This window comes from Colossoma macropomum, unplaced genomic scaffold, assembly GCF_904425465.1.
Source record: "Colossoma macropomum unplaced genomic scaffold, Colossoma_macropomum, whole genome shotgun sequence".
NCBI lineage: Eukaryota > Metazoa > Chordata > Actinopteri > Characiformes > Serrasalmidae > Colossoma > Colossoma macropomum.
Genome location: NW_023494807.1, coordinates 10,446,321 through 10,472,618, shown reverse-complemented (window position 1 = coordinate 10,472,618; position 26,298 = coordinate 10,446,321). Strand labels below are relative to the sequence as shown.

General features: G+C 38.9%; 1 protein-coding gene across 2 annotated transcripts in view; it reads left to right on the top strand.

Annotated features, from left to right (window-relative positions):
* Positions 1-26,053, top strand: part of tgfb1a (transforming growth factor, beta 1a) — a 31,146-nt gene extending 5,093 nt beyond the window's left edge. For both annotated transcript variants that reach the window (XM_036556142.1, XM_036556141.1), the window contains exons 3-8: positions 15,395-15,661; positions 16,954-17,037; positions 18,263-18,410; positions 21,072-21,222; positions 23,286-23,396; positions 24,697-26,053. In XM_036556142.1, coding sequence (XP_036412035.1) covers positions 15,395-15,661; positions 16,954-17,037; positions 18,263-18,410; positions 21,072-21,222; positions 23,286-23,396; positions 24,697-24,744 — 809 coding nt within the window. In that variant the 3' untranslated portion in view covers positions 24,745-26,053. The remainder of the gene's footprint in view (positions 1-15,394; positions 15,662-16,953; positions 17,038-18,262; positions 18,411-21,071; positions 21,223-23,285; positions 23,397-24,696) is intronic.
* Positions 26,054-26,298: the final 245 nt, after the last annotated feature.

Genomic DNA, 26,298 nt, shown 5'->3' with positions numbered 1-26,298 from the left:
AGAGCTCTACAATCACAGAGTCTATCAGAGCGACATACAGCTGGGCTTCAGCCTGCACAACTGCAGACGGGTCGAGGGTCAAACTAGCACGGAAATGAGTGGCATTATTGCGTTAATCCTTACTTACAACATAGCTTCTCCAACTCGTATTGCTTAGCAATGTAGCTGTTGAAACGTTGTACCTACACTGTAAAGAGCTTTCTATGTAAAAAACACATTTTCTTGTCATGTATTGAAGCCAGATCATGGGAATAACTTGAAGCTTCAAATGAGGAACAGCAATGCTGAGCATATGATGCATCACACCCATGCCTGATGCATTTGCTCTTGCAGAACGAGCTCCCCTCCTGTTCCTCTTCTTCTTTCCTGACCTCCTCAGGCATTCTTCATGATTAGGTCTTCACAGAGACACCGTGGCGGCGCTGTTATTGTTGTGTGCGTAAATCTCTGCGTCATTTTTATCGCCGTGTTGTTTGTGTTGCTGCTCCCATGTGTCGGATCGCTAATCACGCTTTCTCTTCTACGTTCAAACAGTGGGCAGAACTTCTAGCGTCCTCAGCATCTGTTTGTTTAACAGCCCTGGCAGTCGCTCTCGGTTTTCTCTGGGCACGGCTAACTGCTCTCCCACCTCGTGGACCTGCTGTTAGCGATTTAGGCCCATCTGTTGATGGGTAAATAGTCATTTTTTTGAACCTCACCTCCCGCCTTCTTTTTATCACCCCTCTCCTCCACTCCCTCGAACCACTTCAAACGAAGGAGACGTTAACGTGAAGCCCTTGATCACAGATGTACAACGGGCGAACAAAGGCGCAGGAGACAGGGCGCTTACTTCAGCCCCAAACTGTCGACAAAAGAGGGAAAAATAATAATAATAACACTGTAGGGTGAGGTATGAGGGGGAGAGGGAGGGGAGGATGAGCCAGATTCTCTCTGTTCCCTTTTAGTCTTATCTCTTTCTTACTTTTTGTCTTTTTCTCTGTCCCTCTGGGAGGGGGGGGGGTTTCCTGTAACATGATCGTTGGGCACCTTTGTATCTCTCTCTCTCTCTCTCTCTCTCTCTCTATCTGTGTATGTGTGTCTTTACCAGGAAGGAAGGCTGGTAGTGCCTTCTGTGTGAGTCAGAATTAAACAGTCCCAGAAGGGTAAACGATGAATTTCCTGCTGACAAGTGCTCTCAGGGACAAAATCATTATCTACCCTCTCTACTTCTGCTTTCTGCGTATACAGAGGAGAGCGGGGCACTGCATTTTTTATTTTTTGCTAAAGAATTTGAAAAGCATGGGAGAACAGGGAGGGTTCTCTCAGGTTGTTTGTGCGATACTTTTCAAACTTTTATACAAGATGCTTGTATTCATAACAAATTGCAGTAGTTTAGAAATCTACACTCATAAAAAAGATGTTTAGTTTAGTGATGACGATGGCTCCATATAGAACCACGAACACTCAAAGAACCGCTTGCGTGGCTTTGTGTGGTGAAATCGTTCTTCAGATTGATGGAGAATGTTTTGTGTATGGAATATTTTTGAAAAGGCTGTTGAATGTGTTGTTATTGGTTCTACATAGCACCACAAAGGGTTCTGCTGTTAACATGTCAAGCTTGAAACAATATAAATAATGTTACAAGCTTTAATGTTACAATGTTAACAGCAGACCCCTTTGTGGTGATATATAGAACCATATACAACACATTCTAAATCAGTGTTACAAGCTTGACATGTTAACAGCAGAACCCTCTTTGGTGCTATATAGAAACATGTACAACACATTCTCCACCAATCTGAAGAGCCATTTCATCATGCAGAGAACCCTTTAAGCATGCAGATGGTTGTTTGAGTGTTCATGGTTCTATATAAAACAATTGGGCCTCATTCACCAACCGTTCTTAAGAAGAAATTTCTTCTAACGTAGTTTTGACGAAGATTCTGACATTCACCAGTGTTCTCTTACTTGGGATTTGTTCTTAGGTAAGAACAGAAACTACACACACTCAAGAGCAAAAAGGTGAGAACAGTTCTGCGCTTTAAGAACATGTCATGAATCTAACGAAGACTTTTTCTTAGAACCTTTCTCAAGAACACATTTAAGAACAAACTTAGGACGATACTGGTGAATGAGGCCCAATGTCTTTACCAAAGAATGCTTAGAAATCCTTCTTTTTAAGGTGTGCTGCTCACTGGCAAAACGAGGAAAATTATGGCAAGTAAAAAGACGTCTAACCTGCCAGAGCCTTCAGAGCGTAAATTAATTTCTTGAGGTACATCTGTGAAGCACAATTTTCCCTTTTTTTGTGATTTTTCTTAAATTCAAACCAGAAAGCATTAAAACTATTAAGTCTAGACATTAAATCTTTTTAAGTCTATAATAACAGGGACACAGGAAAGAGTATTAACCCCTTAAAATCCCAGACTTATTACATATCAAGGCTTATTATTCATTAACTACTTGGACTACAATGCAAACTGGCTGAGCTATTCTTAGGTTATAGAAGTGTGTATTAAACCTGCTGGTGAGCCCTGGCCATTTAAAGGGTTAATGAATGTTAACCAGCGTATATATTGTGTTCTCATTTAAAATAATTTGCCTTTATTTTCATTAAACTCTTTTGAAACAATTTACACCAGTCATGTCATATGATGCTATAATGTGGTGAGAGACAACAAGGCAACAGTTTCCTTGATCCCTGCTGCATTGACATATTAATGCTATAAACATGTCATATGCACAACATCTATCTGCCATAAAAGATAGACATGTTTATGGCGTGGTTACGCAGCAGGGATCAAATAAAATGCTGCCAATGAGAATATTTACATATAACTGACATATGCTCCCCCTGCTGGGTGGGTGGATGTGGTGGGTGAGAGTGCATGTGTGAAAAAAGGAGTGTTTTTATGTTTTTCAGTTGAGGCGAAAGACTTTGCCATCGCAAATTAAAGTCACAAGGCCCTTCACATGCTACATATTTACAGCCATTACCATATAACCGCTCTCTCTCTCTCTCTCATTCTCTCTCTCTATCTATCTCTCCAGCTCTCCAACTCAGGAATTTATTAATTCACACTCAGGAGAAGCTCTGGCTGCCAAAGCTAAGTTTAGCGGATCCTTTGCTCGTGTTCACGAGAACAATAAACTCTTTGCCTTAATGGCTGAACATTATGTTATTTGGCTCGTTACTCGCGGCAATCTGCTGTTCCTTCCCATCTGATTGCCTGATTGCTGTCTGTAGGGGGCACATTCTTGAGCGCATGGATCCTGTTTCCTGTTAAAAGGTGTCCATGCTCTCTGTCTGCCCCCAGAGAAGACATCTGAGATGTTCATGCTCAGCTTGAACCCCCTGAAACTCAAGGCATACTGTCCTGTTCTTGGCTTGTATTCACTCCTCAGTCCATATACAGTCCGTGCATGAAATTTAAGCTGCCGGTTTTGACGTTTGATTGTTTTTGAGATGTCACATTTACACGCATCGACGTATTCAGCCTAATATAGTTAAGAGTTAAAAGTTAAAGTTTCAGCCCCGGACTGAGGGCAGCCAATCAAAACAGAGGCCATTTACATTAATCAGTCTTAAAGGGACAGCAACAGAAACAGCCTGTTTAAGTCTAAGGTTGGAAAACAGTCATGTATAAATGAATTGCGGCCTTTTTTGGCATATAAGCCCCCCCAAATGTCATGCAAGTAAAATGTAAGATATGGACCTTTTAAGACTCTTTAATATTCGGTAACTCTACTGTGAATTATGTGTTAGGTTACGAAACTGAGGGCTTAAGAGGGTTAAACCTCTCAGCTCTTATGGTTTACCCTTTTTGCCCTCGAGGAACGGACAAGATTATGCCTCCTCAGCAGTCCTTGTAAGGCTCCATTACCTCGTTCTGTAATTGCATATAAAAACCACATCTAATTAGTATGTTTTTGACTGTTTTAGCGGCAGTTTGCCGTTTCAAAATGAGTCAGAGAGCGTGAGGTGACTTCTTCGCTTCTTCAGCGTACGACGCCAGGGTGATCACTCTGCGCTGGTTAAAAAGTGTTTGAAATGTTGTCACGAGGTTTTGCTTGCGTATTGCGTATTGAATGACTCCTTAATTGGTGACGGAACACTTGCTTTGATTCTGTTCGTGCCAGTGGTCTCTGCGTTGAATGCCTTTCTGTGTAAGAATAGACAGCCAGAAATAGACACGGTCCAGATTTCGGTGAGGCTGCCGGTATGTAGGAAGGTAGACCACAAGTGCAAATGGATCATCCCTGGAATGCTGAGTACAGGGATAGTAAATGTCTTTTATTCGTGTCAGAGTTTGGGATTTGGATTGTTTTTTACTCTGTTTTAGTGTGATACTGAATTATTTTCATTGCTTTCTCGAAATCTTAAGATATTCTATCATTATCACAGTATAATGGACATGTTTTATTTACAATAGATTTTGCTGTTGTCAGAACAAAACCTTGTACCTCCAGAATGGTAACGTAACAGGAGAAGGAAAAAAACATTCTTTACTTTTAATGCAGGTCAGTGGAACCAGACTTCTTTCCAATTTTTGACCATTTCTTTTGGTCCATATATTATGAAATTTACACACAATGTAAAGGACAATTTATGTCCTTTTTATGTCCTTTTTAAAAATTATGTCAAAAACTGAAAAATGAAGATGCGAGGTTTTGTCCCGACAACAGCAATTTGTTTTGCCATGATAATGACATAAATATCACAAGATCTCACAAGAAAGCAAATGATAATAAAAAAAACATGTGAATCTGTGGCCCTTTAGGGCTTCTGCAGTACGCATATAGAAATGCTGAACAATATTTATTTTGAGGAACCCACACTGAGGATTTATTTAGGTCTTATTTTCTCAAGAAATGTGCTTATAAATAGTTTCTTCACTTTGCATTAAGCTTTGTTCTTTATGGCCTGTATTAGTACGGAACTGGAGGCCTCTTAAATGAGACTAATAATTGCATTAATGCACAGTAAACACTTTATTGAGACATTGTTGTGCAGTAATTATCTAAATTCACATCTTCTTAATGTATGATTGGCAATATTTTATTACTAAAAGTTCTAAATAGAATCTGGTGACTTCTAAAAAAGCACTAAACAAGTTTTAGATAAGGAAATTGGTATCACACAGTTTTTTAATTTATTTATTTAAATTCAATACCTATTTAGGATAGTTTGACCCCCCCCCCAAATAAAATAAAATAAGAGGTTGAAAAGTCTTGCATATATGTTCAGCTTATCTGCATTTGGTTGTTGAAATAGGTTTAAATTAACATAGATATTCTGATCTTGCATAAATAAAATTCTGCTTTACAATATGGAACATATTGACAAGTATTAGTCATTAGTTTACAACTAATAATGCAATTCACATAACAGACTTCCAGTTTCCCCCTTAAATAGGTCCTAATGAATGCAGCTTTAATGCAAAGTGAATAAAGCATTTAGAAATGTCTAATTTGGCTTTTATTCAGCAATCATTAAGCCCTGATCCGTGTTCCCTTAAAATAAAGTGTTACTGAAATCCTGGTATCCGCTATGGATTCATCTTAGCTCGATCATATTGTAAACTGAACGCCGCCTGGGTGCTCACAATGCAGTTCCTTTGACATGAATAATGGGGGTCGAGGGGAGAAAAGGCACTGCAGTGAGGATATAAGCAGCCCTCCAGACGGCCCTCGCCTCTCGTGTGAGAAACTCGTATTGCTGCTGTCATAACGAAAACCTCGTAACCTTGAGATTTAATGGTGTGATTTGTCATTTCCGTTGAGAGGAAACTGTTAGTTTTGGATCTCAGAGAGTATTACACTGCAAAACTCCAGGCACTTCATAGTGAAGCGCATAGAACAGAGTAAAAGAACACTGAAAACCTCGTATCTGTGAAAAGGTAAACGCAGAGAGAGAGAGAGAGAGAGAGAGTGATTTTACACCATTTTTATTGGTCCGTTTTTCATGAAATGTTCACAAAGTGCTGATGTTTTCAAAAAGGCTGTCAGACATATTAACATATACTGAAATTCAACACAGTTTTTAATAACTTCAATACTCGCGAGAAACATTCCAGCCTTCAGGGCAAAATTTCAGTACCGTCAGTCGTCAGCTTATCACCCATGAGCCAATAAGCATGCTTGTTCAAAATCTAGCCTGCTGATTGGCTGTTTAAATAACATTCCGCATGCATTACCACATAGGAGCAGGCCATAAACATCAAAACTACGCTAAAAATTAGAGAAAACTCACTTCTACTATAATGCTAATTTCTGATAGCACCCTTATGGGATTTCTATTAGTGTTTTAGCACTGAGCTAACACAGTTGCACAAAAAAAGTCTCGATTAAACTTAGACATTCAAAGCTTGTAAAAGACAAGGAATATGCTGTATTTGAAGCCTATAACAGACATTAACATGCGGTATGTATCAGTTTTCCACTGTTTTCCACTTTTAATAGCTGAATGAAACCTGCTGAGACTACACTCCTAAAAAGATGTTTCTTCAAGGGTTCTTTAGTAAAGACAGTGGTTCTATATAGAACCTTGAACACTCAAAGACAGATTTGCATGCTTGAATGGTTCTTTGCATGGTGGAATCGTACTTCAGATTGATAGAGAATGTGTTATACATGGTATATGGTTCTGTATTGCACCACAAAGGGTTCTGCCATTATATACCACTTTTTGGTGCTATATAGAACCATATACAACACATTGTCTGTCAATCTGATGAACGATTTGAGCATGCAAATGGTTCTTTGAGTGTTCATGGTTCTATATTTTTTCCTCACTTCTTTAAAGCCTTCAGTCCAGTACCTGGACTCTTCCAGTTCAAGTTCTCTTGGCTGTATCTACACAGATACCCCAGAGAAAACGATCCAGATTGGATCATTTGTTTTTTGGCTTTTTTTTTTTTGATTCTGGTTTCCAGCCCAAACTTAATAACACAATTTTAAAAATGGGTAAAAAAAACCTGAATGGAAAAAGCCCTAAATTTGGAAAAACATTCAAATATCGCAAAAAGAGTTTTACGCTAAGATGAGGTGGAAAAGTTGGAACATTGCTAAAGCCGAAATGCAAAAAAGGCGATGAAAAATATTTTTTCGAATAAACGATGACATTTTAAACTGTAAGCCACATGATTCCATGATTCCTCCAGACGGTCCGATTGTGGCACTTGTTGCCTTCGACATTCTGAGACACCTGATCCAAAGCTCGTTTGAACATTTGCTCTACACTGCGCCCCCAGAACTGTCTGGTGCATTTGCGTTCCCAGATAGGGTGGCACAGAGATTTCAGCCCTCAATAAGTGGCCATTGCTCGTCCTGCCAGTCATCCCTGAGCTGCCAACAACACGGCCATAAAAAGATGGCAAACGGCTGGAAAGATGATTCTACTAAATCAAAAATGGAGTCAAATCTCTCTATCTTGCTCATTTAGATGCAACCCCTAATCATGGTAGCTTACGTCTTCTACAGTTTCTTCACATAAGTGGATGGAAACGTGACCAAATTTGCTTTATTTTTGCCAAAATTTTGTAAATGTGCGGGAAGTTGGAATAGAAACCCAGTATGAGAGTAGTACTGTACTCTCACATGATTCTATGAAATAAAAATGAAGTAAAATCTACAGGCCTGTATTTTTTATTTCCTAGAAAGCATTAGGCCTTCTCTGAAGGCCTACAAGGCCCTGAGGGTTCCCCACTGCATCACCAGTGAGACATTCTGCAGTGCACTGTACTGCGTGAGGGCCACTGGGGAAAAAAGGGGCGATCGAGTTCATGGGAAAGAGAGAGAGATGGACAGATGGATGTATGGAAGGGTGGGTGGATGGATGGATGGAGCGAGAAGTGTGCTTTGGAAGCTGGTATTTAAGCCTGCTGGAACGTGGCTGCGCCCGTCTGTAATGATAGGCCTGTCTCTGTGCCTGTTAGGACAGCTGTCCCGAGCTTACCTGAACGTGGGCCTACACACACAGACGCACACACAAAACTCCCTCCGCCCAGCCGCCGTTTGCACCCACAAACAAAAGCTGTCTGTCTTCTGTGACTTTTTCCACTGGCGCTGCTGCGAATACCTATAGCTGTTTCCCAATCAAGACAAATTAGCTGTGTACTGCTGCTGAATAGGCCACATGTTTTTCTTTCCCATAAAAAATACCATAAGCATTAGTATAATGACTAATAATGACTTAACGCGTGTCATTTGTCACTTGTTGACAGCCCAGAGTCAAAAGACGTGTCAACGTGAGTCCTTTAGCTTGTGTTTGTCAGCTATGCTGACACTTATGTTAGCGTATCTCCTGACGGGCAGTCACGCTAGCTCCGTGAGTCATGGCAAAGTGTAGGCGCTAACTAACTTTGACAATTACAGCGGATTGTGAGAGAGATTCTTGCATGCTGGGGCAATGTTTATTCACAAAAGACGACTGCGATGTAATTACTGTGTTATGAAGCCTGAGGTTATAGCTTGTGGAAGGGGCGGCTAATGCAACAGACGTATTCCGCTTACACTCCTACTTGTGCGGTGACTGTGGTGATCTCCCCGGCCAACCCTGCTGAAAACACAGCACAGACCAGTTTAAGGTGGTTTATACTGGTCTGGTGCTGGTTTAGCTGGTCACCCAGCATGTTCATACTGGTTGACCAGCACACCAGCAACCAAAACGCAACATATCGTCACTGTCAAAGAAAAACATATCTCTATTTTTGTATGGATGCTGCCCTTTACATTGTGTGAAATTTGGTGATGAATGGATCAACAGAATTGTTCCAAAATCACTTCAATAAAAGCTCTTTACATCAACTTACATTAAAAGTAAAGAACGTTTCTGTCCTCTCCTGTAAAGTTACTGTACAGTTTCTGTAAAGACCAGCAAAGCTGGTCTGTGCTAGTTTTTATAGCAAGGAAGCCTCAACAACTAAACACAAGATCACATTTTTCAGTGCTCAGTGTGTCACTCTTTACCTTTATTAAGGCATCCATTATTTCAGGAGACTCAGAAAATGATCAGCCAACTTCTAAGACTGAACTTTGGAGGTGTGTCTGCAGATTTCTTTAAAAAAACTAATCAAACCCATTCAGTGATGTTGAGGTCTGGACTCTGGGGTGGTCAGTCCATTGTTCAGCTTCTTTGTTTGATGTGTCCGTCTCCTTTTCTCAGTGAGGTTCTTCTTGACAGCTACACATCCTTTCACACCCATAGCGCTCTGTCGTCTTCTCACAGTGGAAGGATGGACAGAAACACCTGTGGATGTTTTCAGATCTGAAGCAGCTTGATTTTCTCCTCTCTCTCAAAGATGAAAGCTTTAAGTGCTGTTTATCTGATGGGGGCAGTTTTGGGGTCTACCAGGTCTTCCAGGTGGTTGTTAGGAGCCAAATTTGTTTTACTTATTTTTCATTTAACATTCTCCTTCCTTATGCAAGTGGATGGTCTTATATCTTGTCCTCCTCAGATATATCTCTCTGAGTAATGAATACTTCGTATTTAAAAGTCAATTTAACTGATAGTCTCTGAATTTTGCACGGTAGTCAATCCATTTCATCAGCCTAAGCACTGTAGGTAACCATGTAGGCCAATGGAGCAGCATCCATGTGGACACACATACTCAGAAGTCTACTCAAAAATGTCTCCCTTATCTAAGAAGTTGTCTCTTCTCTTTTTTCCTCCATGTGTGTAACTAGTGTCAAATGTTGACGTAAGGGTTTGTTATTTAGCTTATCTAACAGGAAATCCCCGCTATATGGGCTGTTTTCTGTTTCAAGATTATTATGTGCTGGCATGTGATGATTCAAAATATTTTCTTGTCCAGTGATGGAAAAGAAGCCTTAAGGGTATTTCTCATGCCGTCATGTAGGACAGATAAGGTTTTTACTGAAAGCAACAAGCATCAAGTTACAGTCACATTGGTGCATTGTGTCTCCTTACTCAGCACGCAGCGGCTGAAAACAATAAAAAATAAGAATGTTTTAGTTTTATGGCAGAATTAAGCATGATTTTTGGTGTTTATTAAAGAAAACAGACAAAAGAAAATAATACAAGTCATGACTATTGATTTCTGCATTCAGAGCACTGTATATCAGCGTATGCATATCATTGTTGTTGGAAGAAAACCTTGTATCTCCAAAATGGTAACTTTACAGGAGAAAGAAAAAAACTACTTTACTTTTAATGTAAGTCAATGGAACCAGACTTTTTTCCAAGTAATTTTGGGTCATTTCGTTTAGTCCATCCATCATGAAATTCACAACCAATGTAAAGGGTAGCAGGAATTTTTAAATTATGTCAAAAACTGAAAAATGTCAAAAATGGAGATTTTAGGTTTTCTTCCGACAGCAGCGATATATAATAATGCTGCATATATAGTGATTTCATCAGACTTCTACTCAATTATATTTGAGTTTAGACGAATCAAATTAAAGTCAACAGGTGACGCCTTGTGTTAATGTTTGTGAAAAGGCCCAAAATTGCACCATCAGAGTTGCTCAACTGTAGATCTCAGACCGTAAATGACCTCAAATGACGAATGATGGTGTATTTTTTTCAGCATTGGCTTCTACAGATAAGTTGTACGTCGAAGACTGTTTGGAACAGAAATGTTCGGGTCTGTGCTGGCGATCTGCCAAGTGTACGTGTGTAATTAAGCATTCGGGCTGGTAATTTCAGAGGAAGACAGGCCGGGACAGAAGTGTGTTTGGGGTTTGGCAAAGGCAGATCTTCACTTCACTCCTCTGTGCGCTTCTGCCTTTTTCGTAGCAGAACCTTCTTCTGCTTTCCAAGCTTGAGTTCTCCTTTCAAGCCATTTTACATCAACACAATTCTGTCTTTGAGTTTATGTACTTTTGGCAATATCTGCGTTGATGTAATACATTCTGCTCATGTAGAAATGGTGCGTACATTTGAATCAAGCAAATTCAATCCAGCGCTGCTTTCAGTGTTTACATTTTCTCACGATTATACTTTTTTCAGACTTATAAACATGTCATAAACGGTGCTTTATTCTGCGGTGCGCTTCTTTTTCTTTCTTTCCCTCACTGCCTCCTGCGTTCTCCCCCTCTCTTCTCATAACTCATGTCACTATTATGCAACGGCAGATGCCCTCAAAACACTGAGCGCCTCTGCTTTTTTTCTCTGTACTGTTCTGTGTTGTGCTCTTTTTTAGGCGTGTCTCGTGTCATTTCTAGAGCTAAATATTGTTTAAAAAAAGTACAGATAATGTTGCTTGGATTTTCATACCGATTCCTGAATGATGCCTTTTTGATAAGTGCTTTTAAATGCAAATTCGGTAACACTTTACTGTAGGGTGTTGTTCATAAGGTTATTGCCTTACAGCACCCTTACAGTAAAGTGTTACCGCAGATTCTATATAAAAGTTCATAAGGCTACATGACACCTACATAAGCCCTTCATGACACCTGACACCAACCTTCAGACATTTATAAAGGTTTACTCTAACCGGCTTCGTCTCTGCTGAGTTTGACATCAAGTTGACACCTATATTAGGTGCCATAGATAGTTTCTGACGGTGGTGATAAGTGGTACGTCAGCTTGACATCAAGGTGGAAAAAAGCAGATGACAGAGCTTAGAAAGGTCATCCTACTGAACTGGTTCAAAGTCAGAGCTGAAACACATTTGGGACTTTTAATTGATCTTGGATTTTAGACTAAAATCCTTTTGCTTTGAGTGACCCTATACCTTAGTTATGTTTATTTTATTAAAACTAATGAATAAATATTCCATTTTGTCACTACAAAAACAATCATAACTCTACCCAAACTTTAGCAAATGTTTCAGTAGTGACTGTTTCAGTAGTGACTGTTTCGGTAGTGACAATTTTAGCTAATTTTGAGCAAAACCCAAAAGCGCAGCCAGTACATGACCAGCAAACACAGCTTTGAACAGCTGTACACACATAAAATCATCATATTTTTTATTAAAACCTCAAGAAATGTATTAACTGCAGAAAATCTGTGTTTTGGTAGTGACAATTCTTAATGTTTCACACTGATTTTCAGACTTTGGGACACATTTACTTCAAAACAATGGGATCTAACTGCTCACCATGTGGCCATGAGGGACAGGGATGCAGTCTCACTTCCTGGTATAAAATGCAGGGGGCATGGCTAAAATAAGGCTCTGCCCACAAACTAGAACTCTTTTTGTTTCGGTACTGACATTATGTTTTTTTTTATTTAAAGATTAAACTTATGAATCAAAATCGTTTAACTTCACTTTAAAAGAAAAGAAAACAAAAAGATCTTTTTAAAAACAACATTGAAAATAAAATACAAAAAAAGTAAGTATTATTTTCATAAGTGTAAATTTAGGGGTTAGGGTTTGGGACAGACTCCTCCTAATAGGAAGTTCCCATTTGAATGATGATCTTATATACATATTAGCTGACTACTATCTATTAATACTTTTGGTTTAAATAGATCAGAACATAATCCATGTAAATATCCAAAGTCTGAATTCTTTATTGTTTGTACTAATTCGTTAGAATCATCTATATGGGTGTCATGCAGCCTTATGAACACTGCTCAGTGACCTCAAATATTGTTTAAAAAAGGAAATTGCATTTTTGTTAATTTATTGTTGTTTAATTTATTTTTTTATAACAACATCTACTTATATCACGCTTATCAGCTGATCAGCAACCTAGATTTTGGTAAAAGTATGTGCAGTGATGCTGATAACACTGACTGCTCTGGCATGAAATTTGATAACGGCACTAAATTTCTAACACTCTGTAACAGTGAAGAAGGGCAGTGCCATAAAAATATTACAATTCAAAACCAGGCTGTGGTCACTGTCATCCATTAAAACCCCATTTATTAAGAATCAGCTCACGGTTCCAGCTCATAAGGCTCCATTCAGATGTAGATGCCTTACTTAGTAAATTATATGGCCTCAGTAGAAAAGCATGCACAATTAACTGCAAGGGCTGCAGTATTGCATATAACAGTAATACAGTAAATTGCATGCTACTCTGAGCAGGTGGCACGTACAGAGTCAGAGTCGCAGCTACAGGTGCTTTTCATTAGGCCTTTCATTAGGCCAGCTGCGTGCCCAGCAGGATGTGTATCACCCTCTCCTCTCTGGTAGCTCTTTGTGGTTGTGGGGAAGTGAATCAGACACGGATTCATAATTATTTGCAGCAGCACATGATGAAAGCAAGTCCTTGGCACTTACGGACCGTCGGCCTTGATGCTTTTAGGTGCCGCCGTGTGCGAAACTCGAGCTGTCTGCATTACATTACAGTGAATTGAATGGCCTTCACATTAGCGATGCATGGATACCATTATTTTACACCTGATCAGTACAGATGATATCTTTTCAGTTTCAGTTTTGCTTTTGTCAAACTAAGTTTGACTCTGCTCATGTTGGATAGTGTTAACCAATTCAGAAAATAAAGCAAAAAGCCACCATTTGTTACAAAAACAAACACTATGAAATGTTTTAGAAATTGCAAAGTATAACATGATACAGAAATCAATGTTCGTGGAATAAATAAATAAATAAATGCATTAACAATAGTTGCAATACACATTGAGCTATAGTCGCCAAAATTCAACTCTAGAACCCAAACCACACTGTAAAATAAATAGAACGTCACATATATAATGATTTCTTTCAGCAGTGAGGAACCTTCAGGGGCCTCTTAGCCATTTTTAGTTCACGTTTTTAATAGTAACATCATGCTTGTTGTATTCAAACTCTAAAGTATTGTAGTTATAATCTTATTTCATTGTTAAGTTTTGGTTGAAAACTAAAATCTTGACCAACCGAAAACTTTCCAGTCAGGATTGTTCTCTCTGTGGTATCTGGGTAGACACAGCCAAGCAAGCTCTCCTATTGGTCAGGGCTTCAAGAGCTGGACTGAAGGCCCTACTCATTAGATTAACTACCAACATAATGAGGAAGTGATGGAGAAACCAACCAATCAAACTTTGATTTACAGTGGGAGCAATTTGGCGAAAAAAAAAGATACGTCACTGACTGTGAATACGCAATGTTTCAGGTAGTTGTTAGGAATGTGAAACAGCAGCTTCTTTACTGAAAGAGTCACTGTGATGTAGTCACTCTGTCATGTAGATCGCTAGCATACTATTAGAAATCTCATTTGGGCACTAGAATAAATTAGCACAATCATGGAGGTGGGTTTTTCTAATTTTTAGCCCGAACTGAAGGCCTCTAATAGTCATTGTTCACCACGCCTGCTCAGTATACAGGTGCAAGCTTTAGAAACTGGATAATGTTTGAAGTATCCAAATGTGTAAAACTCTAAATGCTAAGTAATGATATTACAGGAACATCTAAGATATCATGAAATAATATATATGGAAATATTAATACACAGTAGAATGTTTTCATTGGTATGTGTTAACTCAAGACTTTTCACCAGATTGTGTTCACTTAGCTCAGACGTTAGCAAGCTAACATGCCCTCGTTGCTAGCAAAGCTGACAACCTGTACGGTTGATTGTGTGTCAGCCACATCCTGATTGGTGGTTAAAATGTTACCATATTAAATAACATTTTTATATTCTCAAGTTTTATCTGTATAGTATCATGCAGCACCCATTCTAGCACCAGTATAAATTAGCCTATAAATACAATTTTACACAGACAAAATAAATATAACATCATATACCTGGTCTTCTTGACACTGATAGGAAATTTTGTGGCAGCACCCAGTGTGTGAAATCCCCGCTGCTATTCGGGGGGTCCCATGTTGGCTGGCTACTCCAGCGTTTACTGGCTGCTTATTCACTCACTATAGCGGCACTGATGCTTCAATGGCAGCAAAATGTTTGTTTTATCAGTTGTTCTTCTGTAAAGTCTGTGTTCTAGTGGAGTTCTGCACTCTTCCTCACATTAACTGAGATCTTCCTCGTCTCCTCTTCTGTCTTCAGTGAGAGAAATGAGGAACAGTCACTCTTCACTCCAAACTCTTGGGAAACTGGGCGAGTTTTCAGATTTACAGATCCGCGGCAGCACATTTTAAAGTTTTTCAGAAGAATCTGGGCAGAGTTACAGTTTCTAGGCTATGAAGGACCAACTGGGTGAACCAGTCTGCTACAGCGCCACCCTGAGGCAGAGCAGTGCTGCAGCTCTAGTTAGTTAAGAACACCAAAGACAGAAGCTGATTGTGGGTGAAGCAGATAAACAATCAGCTTCACTGAATCTGCATCTGCCTTTATTTTTTTCCTAATGGAGCGCATAACTTTATAATAAGTTTATATTCATGGACCCCCAAGAATTTTGATTTTGAGACATTTAGGTGTCCAAGAGGTGAATCAGGGGGTCCCAAACCAGGGCCCCCTGTATTTCACACCTTGACAGCACCTATGTCTGTATATGTATTATAAACACAAAATGAATGATGACTCTCTCTTCCACTCTGACTAGACGATAACGATTCAATGCGGCTGTATTTCGATGTGGCGGAGATGAAGAAGGACATCGTGGACTACAGGCTGCTGTCCACAGCCGAGCTCAGGCTCCGCATCAAGAACCCCACCATCGCACCCGGCTCAGAGGAGAGGCTGGAGCTCTACCGGGGCTCGGGGGGACAGGAACACTACCTGGGCTTCCACATCATCTCAAACGATCTGGCCAACCGCTGGATCTCCTTCGACGTCACGGCCACGCTCAAATCATGGCTGCAGTCCCAAGGTTAGTGGTGTGACTGGGTCGTGTGGAGGTCAGTGCTTCAGTTCACTTCACAGCTGGTTTTAATGTGACCGTGTGTAGCTTGAACTTAAAGGCTGTTTTGACTGGAAATGAAGAAAATTAATGGTCTCTAATTTTTTTTGTACTTCCACTTACTGGCTACTTTATAAGCTCCACCCACTTTATAGGTCCACTATTTACATTACCAGACAAAGGTTTGGACACACCTACTCACAAAACAGGTTTTATTTCTTTTTTTCTTTTACTTTTTTCATGTGAGAACAGTTTGAAATAGTTCAGATGGAATTACTAAAGTCTGAAATCCTCTACCAAATTAGTGCTGTCCGCCCTTCCTCATCACAGCACTAATGATTGGCTGAAATGCATCAACAAAGACAGTCAGTCTACAAATTAACCTTCATCAAGAAACACACAGGAAGGATGATAAAATGTTTGGGGTTCTGATTAGGGTTAAATATAATTTTGAAATGTTTATTCAATTCCTTATTTGTTTATTTTTTTTATTTTGATAAATAAAAGTTGCATTTGTAGTTTTAGTTTTGTTTTTTAGCATTATTGTAGTATGGTTATGCCAGTCATTGTTATTATCGTTTTCATTGATATTGTGGTGGACGTTAGGATTTTAAATTTGTTTTTTTATTAAATTTAATGAGTAAAAGTTTTACTGCTACTTTTCATTTTAGGTATAGTTTTCATTAGTTATAATAACCCTTCTTCCACACTCTAAATTTCACTAAAGTCATAAAGGTAAACTGCTTGTCTCACAAAATATTGTTTGAAATGTGATTTTTTTATTTTGGACACAAATTCATACATCAGTTTTAATATTTATATCTGTCTTAGACACAACTTTGAAATTTAGATCATAAGCCTTTTTAAATTGTCTTTAAGATTATGAGAAGCATCCAATCAGGTGTGCCCAAACTTTTGACCGGTACCATATATATACAATTACAGACTGCAGTCCATCTATTACCACGCAGTTTATCAGCTTCCTCCACTCCAGTCATCAGTGGTCAGTTTCTGACCACAGGACCACTGTTGACCAGATGTTATTTGGTGGGTGAACCATTCTCAGTGGATCTCGCACTTCAGGTCTGGTTGGAGCAACGTACGAGTGCCTCTACAGCCTAACAGGGAGTTATTTTTGGACGATGTCATGAATCTACTGAAATCCACAAACACGTCCACAAATCGGCTCCGTTCTAGTGACCGCAGTGAGGTCGTGGTTTGGGTTTATGTTAATTTGGTGCCTCTGTGTTTGTGTTGGGAAGGAGCGGGGAAGGAGCAGGGATTCGAGCTGAAGCTCTACTGCGGCTGTGGAGAGCCTGAGAAGAAGCCCAGCTTTCAGATATCAGGTTTGATGAATATTACCTGATTCGTAACAGATGCAGAATCTATTAATTCCATGTTTTTTTGATGTGTTATAGCATTTACTGCCCTGCAACAGTTAGTTCCGGCCACACAAGCTGATTGGTTGAGAAGCGTTCTAACCGTAATGTTATTTCACCATAACATCACGTTTTTTTCACAAATACTGTATCACTCCGCTGAGACGCCGTTGCTAAGCAACGACTTTGACAGCTGTAGGAGACGCTCGAGCCATTTGAACGTTTTTACTTCTTACTTTGCCACAAACAGAAAATAGACACTTTTAAGATCACATTTGACCGACAGCCGATTTGGTCAGACTCTGAAGATGAGACCACACTAAATTCCCAAACTGTCGTCACCACTGAGCAGCTTTTCAGTCGGCAGCTGTGACAGAAGAACAGCTAAACAACCTGGAATCAGCCAGAAATGAACCCAATACCATTCGCCAAACAAAATGGGCTGTAAGATGCTTTACAGACTGGCTGGAACAAAACAACATTAATATTGATCTGGCAAAAAATTACATAACTGAGCTGAACTTGATATTGCGGCAGTTTTATGGCGCAGTCAGTACTTCAGAAGGCGAGGCTTACAGCAGCCTGTGCAGCGAGTGAGCGGAGCTCGTTGCTCTGACGTAGCAACAAGCTGCTTGTTAAGGAACTATAATTTGGTGGAAGGAACTGCGAACATTAAAACATTTTAACCGCCCAGTTTATTTATTTCTTACTTTATTTATTTAACTGTTGTATAAAAGCAATAGAACACTCGAGGTCATGTGTTATCACGAATAACATCACAGCTGTGATGATCTACGGCGACCAAATCACAGCCATGATGTTATTTCGCGATAACACACTCCCTCTCGTGGTCTATTCTTAATTACGTTGTGTGAAAGCTTCAGGATGACTAAATTTAAAAGCATTCAAATTTAAAGGGCTCATATAATGGACTAAACTTTTCCTCATTTTATTTAAAATAAAAGAATTTGGTGATTATTGTTAGTTCCAAAACACAGCATTCACTCTCCAGTCCATACGGTCCATATACAGAAACCAAGCCCATTTTAAATCTGATGTCACAAAACCAACACTTTCACATACCTTAAACCTACAACAGTTTAGCCCCGCCCATTCATGCCAAAGTTATAAGGAGTGTTTCCCCAGAAGCAGAGAATAAACACTGACTCTATGTGTTTGTATGTATTCTCAGGTATTCATAAAGGAAGAGGAGACAGGAGTGATCTTGCTAACCTTATGGTCAAGCCGTTTATTCTGGCCATGTCTGTCCCTCCTGATGGCAACACCCACATCTCCACACGCAGGAAACGCTCCTCTGGAGCTGAGGAAACCTGCGCCGAGTGAGTTTAAAACACTCTCATCACTCGGGTTCCTCTTTTCTTCTTTCTTTCTTTGTCCCAGAGGTGGGCAATACGACAATATTTGATCATAAATATGATAAAGTTTATTACACAATACGTATTTCTGAGTATATCGTGGATGTCGTCATATATATATAGGAACACTGATTGAGAGCATCCTACTGAGTTGGCTTTAGTTCAGTACAGTGAAATATTGATAAACATCATTAAGTTTTTATGGTAGTTTTAAATGCAGCATTACTAGGCCTACATTGTCCTACTCTTTTTATATATCTCTGCTGACATACCTGTTGCCCTTAACATTGTGTGTAAATTTCATGATGAATGGACCAAAAAAAACCGGCCCAAAATTACTTGGAAAAAAGTCTGGTTCCATTGACTTACATTAAAAGTAAAGTATGTTATTTCCTTCTCCTGTAAAGTTACCATTTTGGAGATACAAGGTTTTGTTCAGACAACAGCAACATGATTGTAGAACCCAATAATGTAATCATTTCCCTATAATGTGATGAACCCAAAAACGTAATAAAACTTTGCACTTAATCAAAAATGATATGAAATCCAACATTGTAATGAGGTATTAAGTATAGTCAACTGGAAAATGTACAAACTTCTCAAAAATGTAATAAGATATTACATTATCAGAAAAAAGGTTATTATATTGTAATATTGTATTACATTTTGGAGCGTTATTACATTGTTGGAAAATTATTACATTAGTGGCTTCTACATATGATTCAACGTTCACAAATTGGCCGGCTCATTTAGCTGTTCTTCTAGCAGTGCTTGGTAACATATCACTGTCGTCAGAACAGCTGTTGTCTTTTTTCGGTTTTTGACATAATCTGAAAATGCCTGTCGTCCTTTGTATTGTGTACAAATTTCATGATGAATGGACCAAAGGAAACGGCCCAAAATGACTTGGAAAAACTTCTGGTTCCACTGACTTACATTAAAAGTAAAGTAAGCTTTTTCCTGCTCCTATAAAGTTACCATTTTGGAGATACGAGGTTTTGTTCAGACAACAGCGATATGCACAAGCTACCTTTGCTACAAACATGCTAAAAAATCGAACTTGTAACATTAAAAGTAAGTAAATAAAATTTTTATATAGACATTTATTAAAATATCAAACTTTTGTGACCAGCAGTCAACCAGTTTTTTGATGTTGGCCAATCAGTGTAGCAGTCTTATGAGGTAAAGCGCGAGGCACTGAAAGAAACCCACATGGAATCCAACCTTGCCCTGCTATTTACAGACTGTTTTCACTTGTCATTTCATGTGAAATGACCAGATAAGATTTGTCCACATTACATTTACACCATGTCAAGCCCTGTTTACAACTGACCCTGGGTGATCCGATCATACGTGGATAGTTCGTCTCAGAGATGTGCTGTGAACCAATCATTCAAAAGACCTTCAGAAGTGATCAGAAGGATATTCTAATCAACCAAAACATCAATGCAGCACTGGAAAAAAAAGTGCTGTTTTAATTTTAAAACATTGGTCATCGGGCTACCTTAAAAGTTTCACTTTATTGAATTTCTAATAGTAAGTTAACAGAGCAAGAATCTATGATTTAAAAGGAATTCCACCATTTTCAAAAGATCACAGAGATGTAAACAAAGTCATTCAGAGTAATTTGGTTTGAAAGCGTTCATTATAGAGACTCAGATGTCTTTACAGTGGTGGTGATAGGAACCAGGGGTCGCCATGACTACAACACAAATATTTTTATTTACTATCCAAAACCAGCAGTGAACCTTCTGAGCTTTATATGGAATGTTGATGATGGGAAAATAGTGGGAAATCTGAAATGGGGGGACACTTTTGCCTCGCAGTGCCCTGCACGTACCCTTCCCCCCAAGAAAAAAACATTTTAGACAAAAACATCTTTAAACTAGCGTAAAATAATGTCTCAGGCATCAGGCAGTGAATTCATAACCATTTCATGTAATAACTTTCTGTAAAGGAGCTTTTAGAGATGGACGTCTTGTTCCTATCACCACCATTGTGAACAATTCTGACTCAGTAAGTTTATCCAGAACAGAGCGTTTCACACCAAACCACTCTGAATGACTCTGTTTACATCTGAACCCTTTAATTATGTAGAAATTTTACACAATCGGTGGAGTTTCCCTGTAAGTTCTGCTGACTATTGGAAGTTCAAAAAACTCAAAGTATAAAGGAAAACTTTTTGATTTGAAACATCAAACGTTGTTTTACTGTGAGAGACGAAATCAGCCACGTAGTTTATTTTTCCCTGTCATCTCTTGTTTGTTTACAAGTTGCTTCAGCTAAACGTTTGTAACAGTCCTTACACAAACAATGACGGTACATTTTTGTGTGATAACAAAGGCTGCGAGACACTGACATGGTTAAGTCGGGTGGTACCCTTCCTCCAGTCACGGAATCCGATCACATGTGGTCACTGGAAATGCCAGGTGTTACTCCCAAGTGTAAACTGGACTTTACACAGATAGAAAACTGGTTTCCATCAGTGCTGCTTTTCCGTGACATGCAAATCTGAGTAATTCTAGTTGGAAATCTCCTAAAGGGATGGACTTACAGAAATTTTGCTATGCAATTTTCTAAGAACAAAAGAGAAACTGGCTCCCTCTGTCTTGATGTTTCCCTCAGGACCAGCGAGACCTGCTGCATGCGGAATCTTTACATCGACTTCCGGAAGGACCTGGGCTGGAAGTGGATCCACAAGCCCAAAGGATACTACGCCAACTACTGCATGGGCTCCTGCACTTACATCTGGAACGCTGAGAACAAATACTCACAGGTAGGGAGAACACAGAGTCCACATGACTAAAGGCCTCTGAGTCTTCCTGAGCATTCCCTGATGAGCCAAACAAGCAGTTCCCAAAACAACATTCCGGCATTTTCTGCTTTTTTTCGGCTTCCTGCCTCGGTCATTTCCTTAAGTCGTTTCCCGTCAGAGGCATTCTTGGGGCAGGCATGTGCAAACCCAGCTTTGGAAAAGCTCAGAGTGAACTTTGTGATCTGAAAGCTGGAATTGTGTTCTAAGTTGCGGAGAGGCGAGAGGTACCTGAGGGCCGTCCCTCGGCGCACATCTCTGGAAAATCTGCTGAGAGTTTTCCAACACTTTCTATTCACAACATCCGGACACAGAAATAACGACTATGAGGACTGAGAGCTATTAACACTTACAAGACCAGAGCTGCCACTGAAATTCTGCTTTACATTCTATAATTATTTAAATGTCATTACATAATTAGGTGTTAGATTTAAATTCAATTCTGTGCTCTGTTTCATTGTCAAACAGTGACAAAAAAACATAATAAGTATTTGCATCTCAAACCTTTTGGTGGCACAGAATGTCCATATGACTTATTTATGTTTTAGAGTGGTCTTGTAATGGTTGCTCATATGTACCTCAACCTTATTGTCTCAAATTTACAGAAATATTTTCATTTATGAAGCAGTGCATTGTGTTACAGCTGTATGAGTGGACAAAATAAGCTTCATCACAATGTTCTCAATAACAGAACAGCAGAACCTGAACATGAAAGTCACATGACTTCCATAGAATGAGTGCAGTTTGAGAGCATCTGTTTTCATTACCGACATCCAGTGAGAGCAACAGCGTTTGCATGTTCCAACTGAGTGTACATATTGTATATATATCATATATAAAGTCAACGAGTGTGTTATATATACCATATATACAGTCAATGAGGGTATGCATCATATATATCATGTATACAGTAAATGAGTGTATATATCATGTCATATATACAGTCAATGAGTGTATACATCATATGTATCATATATACAGTCAACGAGTGTGTTATATATACCATATATACAGTCAATGAGTGTATATTATATATACCTTATCACGTATACAGTAAATGAGTGTATATATCATATATGATATATACAGTCAATGAGCGTATACATCATATATATCATAAATACAGCCAATGAGTGTATACATCATATATATCATATATACAGTCAATGAGTGTATACACCATATATATCATATATACAGTTAATGAGTGTATATATCATGTCATATGTACAGTTAATGAGTGTATACATCATATATATCATATATACAGTCAATGAGTGTATACACCATATATATCATACATACAGTTAATGAGTGTATATATCATATGTATCATATATACAGTCAATGAGTGTATACATCATATATATCATATATACAGCCAATGAGTGTATACATCATATATATCATATATACAGTCAATGAGTGTATACACTATATATATCAAACATACAGTTAATGAGGGTATATATCATATATCATATATAGTCAATGAGTGTATACATCATATATATCATATATACAGTCAATGAGTGTATACATCATATATATCATATATACAGTCAATGAGTGTATATACCATATATATCATATATACAGTTAATGAGTGTATATACCATATATATCAGATATACAGTCAGTGAGTAAAACTCAGCAAATATACTGAATTTTACTCTTAAATTGGCATAAAATGCCATATTTGAATGTGTTCTCTGTAGAGGTTGTGTTAACACTTTTCACTACCAGAATCAACAACAATTAGTTTGACCAGGAGTGTTCAAACTTTTGCACACTACTGTATGACTTTATAACTATATTTGTATGTATTTACATAGATACCTAATTTCCAGTTGTCTGTAGATAAGGCTGAAACTATAGTTATACTTCCTCTTACTCACTTTCACTCTCTCTCACATGCACACGGGACACACTTTCTAATATGGTCCTATTTTGCTGTCGGTCACACTTGTCTGGCCTGAACAATGCGGATAGAGTGTGTCTGATTTGTGTCTGTGTTTGTCCCACAGATTTTAGCCCTGTACAAACACCATAACCCCGGTGCATCTGCCCAACCCTGCTGTGTACCTCAAACCCTGGACACCCTTCCAATCGTCTATTATGTTGGCAGACAACACAAGGTAAATATCCATATCGAGCTTTACAGTGAGATACACCTACATACCGTACTACCACTACCACCTCACTGCTGATACAATGACTCGCAAGTTGCATACGGTCAAATCTGATTATAAAAGGGCCGCACACAAACATTAAACCGTCAGTTTTGTGATTTATACATTTACACTTTGCTGCATCTGTATAATCAAATTCTCGTCTGGTAGGAGTGCATGTATCTTTAAGCATGATACAGGGTGATTCAAAAAGATTCATCTGATTTCAAAATGATTTATTTCACTTGTAAATCATTACAGAACAATGCAGTAAACTGTAAATGGTTTAAATGAGCGTAAAGTTTATTATGTAATTTTACAAGTGCTCAGTATGAACCTCCTCCAGCTGTACAGACAACATCAACACCATAGTTAAATTCATCCCATACTTGATTGAGCATGTCGGGTGTCGCTGCACTCACGGCTCTTTCAGTGCCATTTCGGAGATCATCAACGCCGAACGCTCTGAGCTGTTGGAGGTTCAATGCTGATGAAAATCACGCTGCACAGTTATGACGGATTCACTCTTATTGAAGTGGAGAACGCAGAACGCTTTCTGCTCAGGGGTCTCATCTCCTCGCAGACTGAAGGGAGCCATCTTCCACTGACAGTCAGAAACTCTATGACCCCCTCTTTCAATTGGATTGTGATTGGTTCCTAGGCGCCTCACGGTTGGAAAAATATGGCACTCTGGAATCGGATGAATCTTTTTGAATCACCCTGTAGTTTAACAACTTGGAAAAATGCCTGATTTGCAGTTAAATAACTAAAACTATTATCAATATCATAAATTATAGCACTAGTAAGAAGAAAAGTAGAAAATAACTGTAATACTATTCATTTGTGCTCATGGCAATCTAGTACAAAACAGGATGCACTTATTTTGCATGTACATTGGTGTAAATAAAACGCATTTTATTTAAAGCAATATTACACTGTGCATTTGTTTTATAACACTGACTCCACCCACAAAATAAAAAAAACACAAAGCAGCGCAGCGTTTAAATATGTTATTTTAGAAAAATAATCACAATTACAACCAACGGTCCGCTCGAGTTCAGAAACACCCACAGGCGATGAGCGATCGGTGATTTGGGTGACAAGAGCTCCAGTTCTAAACTATGGAAGCAAAACTTGCACACAAAACATGTCTTGGCTGTGTAAATTACATTTTTCATAAAACTATTCCTTTTCATTTTTAAGGTCTGGTGTGTTTTTGATGAGTTGCTCTAAACGATTCTTAACATAATCATCTTCTGTGTTGAAGGTGGAGCTCCTGTCCAACATGGTGGTGAGAAGCTGTAAGTGCAGTTAAAGTGGCTGAAGTTCATCTCCTTCAACACCTCATGCTCCTCTCTCTCCTATAAGCGAGCAGATAGAATGTCCCTGGGGGAAAGGAGGGGATGAAAGCACGGCAGGACTGAAATGGACAGAAAAAAAAGGACAAAAGGAGGGGAAGAGGAGGAGAAAGTGGCAAAGACCAAACAAAAAAGCAAAGGAGTTTTGACTTTTGACTCACTGTTGCTTTTTACCTTCTCCATAAAACATCACTGAGAACAATATGCTAATACTTCATTGCAGATTATGCTTTGTTTTATTTGTAATCTTTTAACTACAGTAGTATATTTCCTTTAATTTATTGTGAAAGATTGTTGCATTACGCTATGATGTCCTGTAGAGTTGCATGCCAGACGTACAATGAAGATTTCTCTTGGTGCTGTGCTTCTGAAAAGAGCACCAGTAACATTGGAGGAATGTGTTTCCAGAGAGAAATGAATGTGCTTACGTGAGAAGACCAAGAACTTTGCACTAAATCATGCTGAGAACGGAGGTTGAGGGGGCACTGAAACTCAGATTCCATTGATATGTGTTGGAGGATAGCTGTGGTGGACTTGAAAAGACCACTGACCTACAGTCCATACTACTACATTAGAGAAATATGGGTGTGAAAACCTTTATACCTGTATGTGCATATGAGCTGGGGATGTGGGTGGGGGGGTTCCTCTAAGGCTTCTACAACTTCCGGTAATTATTCTGGACAGCTGTAAAAATTCCTCGTCCATAAAGGGACTTCACCGTGGAAGGTTTGGCCCCATCGCTCATCCCTTGTCCAGATTTGCATGGGCCTGTGGGCTGTTTTGTGTGGTAGGAATGGAACTCCTCTACAGAGAACACACTTAAGTTCTGCAAATTTTAGTGCACACTTTCTATTTATTTAACAAATTTAAAGTTTAACAAATTTAAAATATATTAACATATTGATTAAACATTAGACGCCATTACATTTGCACATGCCACATTTCATGGTTTATTTCAGCAAATAAACAGTAATAGTGCATTAAAGTGTGCAGAAGTGTGTTCTCTGTAGAACTGATTTTCACCAAGAAGTTCAACAAAACATGGAATTTGACCAGGGGTGCCCAAACTTTTGCATTTGACTGTGTGTGTGTTCGTCTTGTGTATGTGTCTGATATACAGTGGGGTTCAAAAGTCTGAGAGAAAATGTTTTTATATTGCATTTCTTTCTAATTCAATACAGTGTTTCTCAGTACAAATTATATCAGCATGACAGTTCGAGTCAAAAGCACAATCTTTGAAATTTTAACATGAAATTCTTGATGAAATTTGGTGGTGTGTCCCCTTTTCACTTTAGCAACTGCACTCTACAAATTTGTGCAAAAGTCTTTGAGCAGGTCAAATCCACCTGAGAGGCGTCTGAACGCGAGCTTCAGTGAAAACAAGTCTTCTTTGTGCGAAGGCCTTAACGTTGCCACAAATTTGCTTAAATTTGAGTAGTGACATAGGCTGAATCTCAAATGGCTCCCTACTCACTATAAAGTGCACTGCTTAAGTCAAGAAACTATGGATC